The sequence below is a fragment of the Pelobates fuscus genome, chromosome 1 (genome assembly GCF_036172605.1).
Source record: "Pelobates fuscus isolate aPelFus1 chromosome 1, aPelFus1.pri, whole genome shotgun sequence".
Lineage (NCBI taxonomy): Eukaryota > Metazoa > Chordata > Amphibia > Anura > Pelobatidae > Pelobates > Pelobates fuscus.
The window spans coordinates 248,420,866-248,433,063 of NC_086317.1; the positions used below are offsets into that span (position 1 = coordinate 248,420,866).

Genomic DNA, 12,198 nt, shown 5'->3' on the forward strand with positions numbered 1-12,198 from the left:
GCATACGGCTTAACATTTGGAGTGCCTGTGATCTTTTCTTCTTTGTATATTGTCCTGGGATTGCTGGTCCTGATCTGGAGCACCCTTGGCCATTTGGATTGAGTGCGGTTCCCACTATCTACTCTACTTACATGAATAGTGTCACATATTGTAATGTAGCAACTGCTCTGATAAGGGGATATTTGAAATAAGTAATCGGCTGCTGTTATTATTAACCCCTTCACTACAAAGCAGTTTGCAACAATTGGTTTGCAACAATGTTAGCATAACATTTATTTGAAACATGGGTCGCATTGTGTAAATATACAAATATTGGGTGAAAGGTACTTTTAGACTGTAGACAGTATCCTTTCTAAATATGTCACAGAGCCAAAAATAGTGTAAAAGCAAAATAAAACATTTCCTCACATACAGTGGGAGTAAAAAACTAAATATTAAAATGGTCAAACACCTTGCTAATATATAGCTGTAAGCAGTGGTGTATTTTGGTTTTGTGCTGCCCTAGGCATGACAAAACTTGGGCATTCCCCCATCTAAATGTATCTTCCTTTTTAAAATACACTGTTTAACCAACACACACTTTCACTGAAAAACACACACTCACTGACAGACACACACACACACACACACACACACTGATGGACACACACATTCACCAACAGACACACATACACTCACTGACAGACACACAAACACACACTCACTGACAGACACACACACACACACACACTGATGGACACACACATTCACCAACAGACACACATACACTCACTGACAGACACAAAAACACACACTCACAAACACACATGCACACTCACTCAGTGTCAGTGTTGCGGTCGCCGGCCTGCCGCGTCACATGGCCGTGCCCGACCGGCACAGCCTCGCCAACAACACGAGCTTACCTGCTTGTCGGCAAGCCGGCAACCGCTCCCCCAGGTCTTCCGGGCATCGCGCCCAAATCCAAGATGGCGCTTACCGCGTGGTCACGTCCATCTCTAGCTCCACCCCCGAAAATTATACTAACGTGTGCGTGACGTCACAACGTCAACACAGACGCATGTTTTGGGGTCAGAGGTCAGAGCATAGAGAGGGATATTTAAATCCCTAACTCACCCCAGTACCTTGCCCTGTTGTGGTTTCCATTTCCTGGTTTCCTGAGAGTGCTCTATATTCGTGTATCTGATTTCCTCTCTGGTATCCTCTGGTATCCTGATCTTGGCTTTTCCCTGGTTATTCTGAATTCTGGTTTCCCTGACTTGGCTTGTGTTTACGGTATTGTGTATTTTATGGCTTCCTTGACCTCGGCTTTCCCTTTGACCATTCTCTGTCTCTAGCGTATTAGTCCGGCCATTCTAAGGTCCGGTTTACGCTCTGTCCTTTTATTTTCCTTTCCTTGTATATGTATATGTTTACATAGTTTCTGCGTGCTGGACCACACTAGTAGTCGTGACATTACGACAGGGCACAGGATCCTGCAGAACTATGCAAACATATGATTGCTTGTGAGATATGGACCACAGGTTAGACCAATTTGCTCAGGCATTTCAGACCTTCCTCCAGAGGACTGCCTATTTAGAGGCACCTCCTGTACCACCTGTGGTTCCGCCACCTGTAGTGGTTCCCGTGCCACATAAACCACCGTCCATAAACCTTTCACCTCCCCCTCGTTATGGAGGTGATTCCAAAGAATTTAGAGGTTTTTTAAACTAAATTGAGTACCACTTCGAAGCCTCCCCAGGTTCATTCCCTACAGATAGATAAAAAAAATGGCTATCTGATTAACCAATTAACAGGAAAGGCCTTAACCTGGGCTAACCCCTTATGGGAGAGTGGATACGCAGTAGCCCGTGATTACAGTGTCTTCCACGCAGCATTTAAGGCTACTTTTGAACCTAAAGGCAGAGAAAAGAACGCTGCCAAAGCCCTTATGAGGATAAAACAAGGCAGTCGCTCTGTAGCCGATTACGCCATAGAGTTCAGAACACTGGCGTCCGAGGTTGACTGGACCAATAGTGGTTTGGTGGCTGCCTTCTCTGAAGGTCTAGCTGAGAGTATACAGGACTAGACCGCAGCTAGAGACCTTCCGGTTAATCTCAATGAGTTTACTGCGTACATGATAGATATCGATAACCGGCTCAGAGAAAGAGAGAAAAACAAACAACATAATAGACGTCCTAACTTGTCCATAGCCCCTCGTTTCTCTAACCCAGTGGTGATTAGCATAGGCGTGCGCAGCCTATTGCATTAGGGTGTGCACCCTCAAGCACACGCGGCGTGTATATATATATACACATATATACACACACACACAAAGCTGTGTGTGTGCTGTGTGAGGGTGCTGTTAGTGTGATGTGTGTGTGCTGGTAGTGTACTATGTGGGTGAGGGTGTTTGTGTGTGCGTGCTTGTGAGGGTGCTGTGAATGTACTGTGTGTCAGGGTGCTGTTTGTGTGTGTGTGTGTGCACTTGTGAGGGTGCTGTAAATGTACTGTGTGTCAGGGTGCTGTTTGTGTGTGAGGGTACTGGTAGTGTTTTGTGTGTGTGTGTTAGGGTCCTGTTTGTGTTTGTGAGGGTGCTGTGTGTGTGGGTGCTGTATGTGTGTGTGGGTGCTGCATGTGTGTGTGGGTGCTGTATGTGTGTGGGTGCTGTATGTGTGTGGGTGCTGTGTGTCTGTGGGTGCTGTGTGTCTGTGGGTGGTGTGTGTCTGTGGGTGCTGTATGTGTGTGGGTGCTGTGTGTCTGTGGGTGCTGTGTGTCTGTGGGTGGTGTGTGTCTGTGGGTGCTGTATGTGTGTGGGTGCTGTGTGTCTGTCGGTGCTGTGTGTCTGTGGGTGCTGTGTGTCTGTGGGTGCTGTATGTGTGTGGGTGCTGTGTGTCTGTCGGTGCTGTGTGTCTGTGGGTGCTGTGTGTCTGTGGGTGCTGTATGTGTGTGGGTGCTGTGTGTCTGTCGGTGCTGTGTGTCTGTGGGTGCTGTATGTGTGTAGGTGCTGTATGTGTGTGGGTGCTGTGTATGTCTGTGGGTGCTGTGTATGTCTGCGGGTGCTGTGTATGTCTGTGGGTGCTGTGTATGTCTGTGGGTGATGTGTATGTCTGTGGGTGTGCTGTGTATGTGTGTGGGTGTGCTGTGTATGTCTGTGGGTGTGCTGTGTATGTCTGTGGGTGCTGTGTATGTGTGTGGGTGCTGTGTATGTCTGTGGGTGCTGTGTGTGGGTGCTGTGTATGTGTGTGGGTGCTGTGTATGTCTGTGGGTGCTGTGTATGTGTGTGTGTGTGTGCTGTGTATGTGTGTGTGTGTGCTGTGTATGTGTGTGTGTGTGCTGTGTATGTGTGTGGGTGATTGTGGGGGGTGGAGGTGGGGGTACATTATTTAATATCCCCCCTCCCTTCTTACTTTATGTGGGGAGGGGGGATTCTTGTTCCTTGTCCCTGGTGGTCCAGTGGAGGTGGAGGCAGATCAGTTATCCCCCCTCCCTTCTTACCTTATGCCTGGGAGGGGGGATCCTGCTGCTGCCATCCTTCCCTGGTGGTCCAGAGGAGAGTGAACTCTAGCCCCGCAGGGCAAGAGTTCACTCACGCGAGATCTGAGCGTTGAGCGGCAACGCTCAGATCTCGCGAGAGGAACCCGGCGGAGCTGCTGGCAATAGCTCCGCCGGTCCTCTCCTGCCTCCCTCCCTGCATGTGAGCCGGGGAGGGGAGGCTGAGATCTCCCCTGCCGGTCTCAATACATAGGCGTGCCGCGGGGATTAGGGTGTGCCCAGGCACACCCGGCACACCCCGTGCGCACGCCTATGGTGATTAGCCAAGCTCCTCCTCCAGAACCTGAACCCATGCAATTGGGTATTGCTAAACTCACTGAGGCAGAGAGACAACACAGACGTAATGAAGGGTTATGTATGTATTGCGGCAAGAAGGGGCATCAAAGATTTTCATGTCCGGTTCGGCCGGAAAACTTGCACACCTAAGGCACGTACGGGGACCGACCTTAGGTGTGATTTATATGTCCCCTAAATTGACTAAGAACCGTTTCCTTATTAGAGTTACCTTGTCTTTTAAGAAAACTGCTGTACAGTTTTCAAATCATATCTTCGCCTACATGTCCGATAATGCTCGGTTTCCCTTGGCTCGTGAAACACAATCCACGGTTAGATTGGGTTGAAGGAGAGATTGTGAGTTGGGGTGAGAGATGCAAAGGTGTTTGCTTAAAGCAGATACCACAACCAATTGGTACCATCAATGTTCCCATTGCACCTCCCCTGACCACTCAGATACCGCCGCAGTATTTGGATTTAAGGGAGGTGTTCAACAAGGCCCAGTCGGAGGGGTTGCCTCCACAGAGACCCTATGACTGTGCCATAAATTTATTACCAGGTACTATGCCTCCAAAGGGAGGAGTTTATGCTCTATCCCCCCAAGAAAATCTTTGTTTAGAGGAGTATATAAAGGATGCTCTCAGAAAGGGCCATATCTGTAGGTCCTTCTCACCCGCCGGGGCTGGGTTCTTCTTTGTCTCTAAAAAAGAAGGAGACCTACGCCCCTGTATAGACTATAGGGGTTTGAATAGGATTACAATAAAAAACGCCTACCCTATTCCCCTTATATCAGAGTTATTCGACAGGTTGAAAGGAGCTTCACTAAGCTCGATCTCAGAAGTGCGTACAACCTAGTCAGGATTAAAGACGGTCACGAGTGGATGACCGCATTTAATACTAGAATGGGACATTACGAATACCTGGTTATGCCGTTTGGATTATGCAACTCTCCAGCGGTATTCCAGGATTTTATTAACAATGTCCTAAGAGAGTATCTCCACATGTTCGTTCTAGTGTACCTAGACGACATTCTCATCTATTCCCCAGACCTAGAGACACATCATGAACATGTGAGAGTAGTACTCAAAACCCTGTTAAAGAACGGTCTCTACTGTAAACTGGAGAAATGCCAGTTTGACCAAACGGAGATAAAATTCCTTGGATATGTTATATCTCCGTCTGGTTTCCAGATGGATCCCCGCAAGCTGGAGGCAGTCTTACAGTGGCCGTTGCCCAAGGGCCTTAAAGCTACACAACGCTTTATAGGTTTTGCGAATTACTACAGCGAATTTATTAAGGGGTTTTCTTCTGTAATTTCTCCTATAACCAATCTAACCAAAAAAAGAGCAAATTGCATATCATGGCCCAAAGAAGCAAGAGAGGCATTTGAACAGTTAAAATCTTTATTTTCCTCAGCACCTGTCCTGACCCGACCCATGCTTATCCAACCAAGCCATTTATTCTAGAAGTGGATGCGTCAGAAACAGGAGTTGGAGCCATTCTGTCTCAGAGAGAAAGTCCTGATACGCCTTTACATCCCTGTGGATTTTACTCTCTCAAACTCACACCTGCAGAGAAGAACTATGACATAGGGAATAGGGAACTTTTGGCCATTGTACTTGCCCTTAAGGAATGGAGGCATCTCTTGGAAGGTTCCAAAGAGCCACTTTTGATCTTTACCGATCATAAGAATTTGGCTTATATTGGGGACGCTAAGAGATTGTCCTCTCGTCAGGCTAGATGGTCATTGTTCCTCTCCCGATTCAATTTCGTAATTACTTATAGGCCTGGAACTAAGAACACAAAGACAGATGCACTTTCTAGACAGTTTGAGACAGATGAAGTTCCTGAACAAGAGATATTTCCTATCATACCTCCAGAATGCCTCATTGCCACCACAGTTTCCGAAGTGTCTTCTCCACTCTTCTGTGCCATAATAGCAGATCAAACTCAGGCACCCATGGGAAAAACTGTATGTGTCACCTCCATTAAGAAAAAAGGTACTTGATTCATTCCATGATAACCTCACAGCAGGTCATCCTGGAGTCCATAAAACCCTCTCTGCTATCTCCAGGAGGTTTTGGTGGTCTGTTTTTAGGAACGATATCAAAGATTATGTGGGGGCATGTCAAATATGTGCCGTTTCTAAAGTTCCTCCTAGATCACCCCCTGGACTGTTACAACCACTGCCCGTACCTAATGCTCCATGGACCCATTTAGCCATGGATTTCATTGTGGATCTACCCAGTTCAAACGGGTTCAATACAGTCCTTATGGTCATCAATATATTCTCGAAGATGGCACATTTTATTCCGCTTAAAAAATTACCATCTGCTCAAGATCTCGTTCAGATATTCTTGAGAGAGATCTTTCGGTTGCACGGTGTACCCAAAAACATAGTGTCTGACAGAGGTACCCAATTTATTTCTAGGTTTTGGCGTTCCTTTTGTAAACAGCAGCAAAGAGGGCTAATCAGTCTTTAGAATCCTATTTACGTTGTTTTATCAATGCCAATCAGTCTAACTGGTATGAAGTCTTACCCATGGCTGAGTTCGCCAGGAACAACGCGACTCATGAATCTTCTAATCATCAGCTCTGGTGAACATTCCTTCAGTCAGCATGTAAATTGCATGCTCCCTTAAAACTTGCAACATCTGTGGCATTGTAATGCGTGATAAAACTGCACATTTTAGAGTGGCCTTAGTGTGGTCAGCCTAAGGCATACCTTTGCAATAACCATGCTGTCTAATCAGCATCTTGATATGCCACACCTGTGAGGTGGATGGATTATCTTGGCAAAGGAGAAGTGCTCACTAACACATATTTAGACAGATTTGTGAACAATATTTGAGAGAAATAGGCCTTTTGTGTATATAGAAAAAGTTTAGATCTTTGAGTTCAGCTCATTAAAAATGGGGGCAAAAACAAAAGTGTTGCTTTTATAATTTTGTTTAGTGTACATACATAATACGAGACATTAAATAGGAGGAATGTGTTTTAGACAGATACATGTGTTACTATCTTATAGTTCTTGGTTTAAAAATAATACCAGGAAGTATTACTTTACTGAGAGGGTAGTGGATGCATGGAATAGCCTTCCAGCTGAAGTGGTAGAGGTTAACACACTAAAGGAGTTTAAGCATGCGTGGGGTAGGCATAAGGCTATCCTAACTATAAGATAAGGCCAGAGACTAATGAAAGTATTTAGAAAATTGTGCAGGCTAGATGTGCCGAATGGTTCTTATCTGCCGTCACATTCTATGTTTCTATGTTTCTATGTAAAAAATAAAGCATTGTAATATGTTATTTTTTGTGATCAATAACCTTACAAAAAATGTTTATTATGACTTTACTTTTACTGCAATATTAATAACATTATTTTTTTTCCTTTTTTTAGATGCCACCATTTAACCCAGTTCAAGTTGTTCAGCCACCGTTCTGGGCACCTTACTATCCCATGATGAATTTCATTCCTTACATGGGGCCAAATTACATGTTCCACCCATCAAATCCACCTCATCTTGCTTCGAGTGCTAGACACCTTACCTCAATGGGAGGAGATGGTCCACCATATTTGTCCCCTTCTATGAACAGGTTTGTTCTTGAATGTAATGGTTGGGACTAATAATAAGTCTGAGATAGCAATGTGATCAGAAGATACATTGATAAGATAAATTAATATAATTGTAAAAATTAAAGGGGCACTCTGGCCACTGATACAACTTTAATTAAATATTTGGCCATAAATGTTTTGCAGAATGCTGCACCATTAGCCTGCCTCCTTAGCCACGCACCCCAGAAAGACTTCCTTATCAAATGTACGTACAAACAACGTATATGGCATATACTGCGCCCAAAATCATACGTACATACACCTGGAGAGCGGAGGGCTGGTAAATACCTCAAAATAATAAAACAGAAAGACAATAATAGTTCAATACAATTTGATAAAGTGTGAGATATTTGCTAAATAGCTGTAGGAAAACCACTCACATTGGATAGAGCTATATAAGAGCCCTGCTGTATTGCGCGTGGACGGTATGATTCCCGTCTAAGGGTATAGGATGATAGAGATGGTACTGATCCTCCAAATGCGAGTGCAGATATTGATGATAAATATAAAAGTAGAAGAGAGAAAACTCTGATAGTATAGAGTAGATTTTTTTTCCAGTTTGTCTATTTTGACCTTTCAATTCATCTTGAATTATCATTTTATTGAATAGTCTGTGCCCCAACAGCATTGAGAGAGCTGATTTTAATTTACAACTTGGCTGCAGATAGACAGAGAAACTGTAAACGGACAGTATTATCATAACTATATGCCTCCCTGTGTGCCCTCTACTCCTGTGCAGGATACTTTATAATTTAGATCATTTATTACTGTTAGTGACTGAGCTGTGGGAATACGTTTAATAAGGAAGTATTTTTCTGCAGTGAGGGGGTGTGGCTAAAAGAGGCAGACTTATGCAGCAGCATTCTGCAAAACAATTTTTTTTTGCAAAAACTATAATGATTTGAGCATGCAAAAAATTCAGCATATTAATGAGGCCAAAACGTATCAAATGCATTAAAGTTGTATTGGTGCCAGGAGTGTCCATTAAATGAAAAATATTTTGGCAGCAGAGTTATTTTGAGTGCACACATATTACTCATAGAAAAGTTCAGAGAAAGAGGTCATTGATGAAGTGAAAAAGGTAATCAATAAAATAATCTTAGATAATCTAATCTTCTAGGTTCAAACACAGGTGATGTAGTCTGTAGAAAAGGTCACCTAAATATATTAAAATCTTTAATTGGACTTATGATGGGAGAGTTTTTTATTATGGCCAAGTAGACTAAATCCTGTGCACCCCTGCTAAGCTAAGTGGATTGGACACCATTAATTATGTACCTTACAACCCACAAACCAATGAGATTTGGTAAAGAAGATTACCACTGATTGGGACACTACCAATTTTTATTACTCTTTCACAGCACTATCAAGCAGAAGTAGGGACTGTTAGTCAAGTATCCCCCATTAACTTGTGTATTTTGAAATCCCATCACTAAGAGGGATTAATTACAGATAGCTATTCAGTTTCTGCATGTGTGCATTGAAGCTTTAAGTATGTATAAATTACTTAAGTCTTTATTGTTCATTTTAACACTTTAAAATTACTTAGTGACACTGAGATGATGCAGTCTTTTTTTTTTTCTTTTTTTTTTTCATTCATTAGGTAGATAGTTCAATCGGGGGAAATACTAAAATTGTTTTTATAAAGTACAGGAAAAAGGAGGAAAAGGCTGCGCCAAAAATGACCTAAAAATACAGTGAAATAAGTCCCAAATAAAGTAAAAAAATAAAAAGTATATAAAAAATAAATAAAAATAAAAATAAAAGAAGGATAAATGTCAATGTTTGTTGTACTAGTTGCACTGGTAGAGTGTTCTCTCTTCTTATGATGCTTTGGATCCTCCCGTGATATGTAAAATATAAAAGGGAAAAGGACCAATTGTGCAGGTTGTGGGATACGTAGTAGATGAAAAATAAAATGTAAAGAACTCACATTTGCATGCGCTATGACCAGCTCAGGGGGAATAGACGTTCTGCAGTATAATCCCTGTTTTTATAAAGTGCCTTGCATGGTTTTCCATTCATACAGCCAAACACTCAAGTTATTATAGAGCGTAATATCAATGGGTAGGGACAGGTTTCACTTTTGGTGAACTGCTGTCAGACAAGGCAAAGGAATCAAGATTTCCCAAAAACTTACAGTGTGCATAGAAGCACCAAAATAAGTGTAACTTGTATCTACGTAATGGCTGTGGTGCCCCATACAACATACCCATAGATGTTGTATGTACAAGAGAATGGAAGAGCATGGTGGTAAATAAATTGACTTCTATGGACTACTGATCAATACATCTAGCACTGTAGGTGGTACCAATGCATTTGTCATGTAGACAAAGGATTTAGCCCAGAATGTTGAACTAATACACTGAACCAAATTGTTTGTCTTTAGCTTCAGTCTTCCCAATAACAGGGCGATGGTAAACAACCCATACTTCACCTCAAGAGGGAATGGAACAAAACCAGTTTGATCAATTAAACTGCTTATGAATACACAAATGCAAGTATATAACCTTGAATAACCTATATTTTTGGTAGGCTGTATGCTTGTTCAAAAGGATTGCTTATTCATTTTGAAAAAGGATTACAACTCAATCTATAATCCCCTGAGTTGATACTTCAATGCTTCAGTGTTGCGTGTGTTCATTCATTTTTCTGTCCACATCTTCAAGTTGTCACATGACATGGCAAGCTACAAGCCATTATATAATTTTGTCTATAATTAAGGTACATCTTACATCCTGTACATGCTTTTTATTATAGCCTTGAGACTTTGGGAATAAAGTCTCTGATTATTCAATTCCTGTCCCTTTAGCAATACTCCTTTAGAAAAACATTAATGTTGACATGGACACCACAAATACAGAAAAAAAAATCGTACCTTAACAATTATTGGGAGTATCTTAAATGGTTGTATGCGTTTTAATATAGGACATTTTTGGCTTGTTGTATACAGTTATAGCACCAAATGCACACTAAATCTGAGATTTACATTGTTTAATCTAAAAGCATGAACACTTTCTTTTATTTGTATAACAAAAAAGAGTGACAGTAGTTCTTAAGATATGCATCAGGAGTTAGATTCAAGGTTCTTTGCTAATTTAAGTGGTATCCACCGGTTTTAACAATCTTTGGACAATCGTGCTGCATATCAGTTTTTAACTAACTAAACTTGCTAAGTCAATCAATAAGTCAATCAATGAATCAATAAGTAATCATTGGGCCCCATAAATGTGCACAGTACATTTCATTAGAGTGTACTCCCAGGAATTATTTCCCTTTGTCATTTTTAAAATGTATTAAAAGTTCACACCAAGCATCATAACCAGTGCAGTCTGCTGTAGTAATAATAATGCCAGGTGTGCTCTGGTGCTCCTACCAGAATAATTGGATAGAGTGTTTAAGAGCAGTCTGACAATGTACCTGGGACCATCAGCTCCACTGAGCTAGATCCTACTGTGCAGGGCTATATTTTTTATATTTTTTATTTTATTTTTATGCATTTTGTGTGGTACAATATTATCACATCTTATGAACAAATAAGTGCAACAATTAGAACAAGTTTACAATTCATAAAATATAAAAGTATAAAAGTATAAAAGTTAAGCAGCATTCTATCATATTACATTCGTGTAGAATAGATGACTCCACAGTTTCTCACGATTACCAACTGTTATATACATTTATGTTCATAGTGACTGACAAATGCAGACTAAGCCCAAGATCTTCAATTACGTTTATGCAGTATTGTATTCGTACCCATATGAACTATATTTTGCCATATCTAGAGAAATAATTCCCTTGAAGGATACGTGGCCCCTACCTAAGTTACCGATGTTAAGTTGATATTATTGATTTGTCCCTGCAAGAATTGTTTCCAGGGTTGCCGTGTACCTATGGTATTTGTCTAGTGATCCCCATCTTAATTCCTCTAGGGCGTGGAAATATTCAACTTTTAAGTACCATTCCTTCTTAGAAGGCGGGTTAGGTGACCTCCAATTTCATACTAGACAGCTTTTAGCTGCTGTCAACATAAAGTATGTGAGAGAATGTTTAAATTTCCTTCCTGGGATGTCAAAATGGAACAGCAATAGAGCATCTGGACTGAATGGGATCGTTATGTTCATCACTAAGATTACCGTGTTCCATACCTCCCTCCAAAAGCCTGCCACTAGATCACATGTCCACCATATGTGCTGAAACGTACCCCTTTGCGAGGTACATCTCCAACATTCAGCTGATGTCGAAAGGGTCGAACCTATTAACATCAGTCGGAGTGGTGTACCATCTCGAGACGAATTTATAATTAATCTCTTGCAAAGGTACACTGGAATGTGAATGAAAGATGGTTTTAAATATTGCATTCCAATCATCCTCTACCAACCTTTCTTCTATGTGATCCTCCCAAATTTTAGTAAAATAGGGTAAAGACCCTTGGGTTTGTGTTTGTAATAGTTTATAACATAGGGAGGTTGATTTTGTGGTGCTTTGTGTCGCATACATAGTTCCTCGAAAGCAGTTAGGTCCCTATGGGTCCAATTTATCAAACCCTGTGCTCTCAAGAAGTGTTTTAATTGTTCATATTGAAAACTCTGCATGAGTGAAGGTAATTTTCCTTCCGTCAAACATGTCACCGGTACTACTCCCTCTTTCCCCACCACTTCAGATAGTGTAATATGTGTGGTCTGCTTGTTCCTATTGGGTATTGTAAGCTGTAGACCCCTTTTCCCAGCTATGAAATTCGGGTTATTTGTTATTGGGTAAATTGGAGATGGGGTCGGAGC

General features: G+C 41.8%; 1 protein-coding gene across 1 annotated transcript in view; it reads left to right on the forward strand.

The window, feature by feature from the left end:
• C1H1orf94 (chromosome 1 C1orf94 homolog) overlaps positions 1-9,908 on the forward strand; it is a 145,719-nt gene extending 135,811 nt beyond the window's left edge. The window contains exons 5-6 of the mRNA XM_063444548.1: positions 7,202-7,398; positions 9,807-9,908. Coding sequence (XP_063300618.1) covers positions 7,202-7,398; positions 9,807-9,885 — 276 coding nt within the window. The 3' untranslated portion in view covers positions 9,886-9,908. The remainder of the gene's footprint in view (positions 1-7,201; positions 7,399-9,806) is intronic.
• Positions 9,909-12,198: the final 2,290 nt, after the last annotated feature.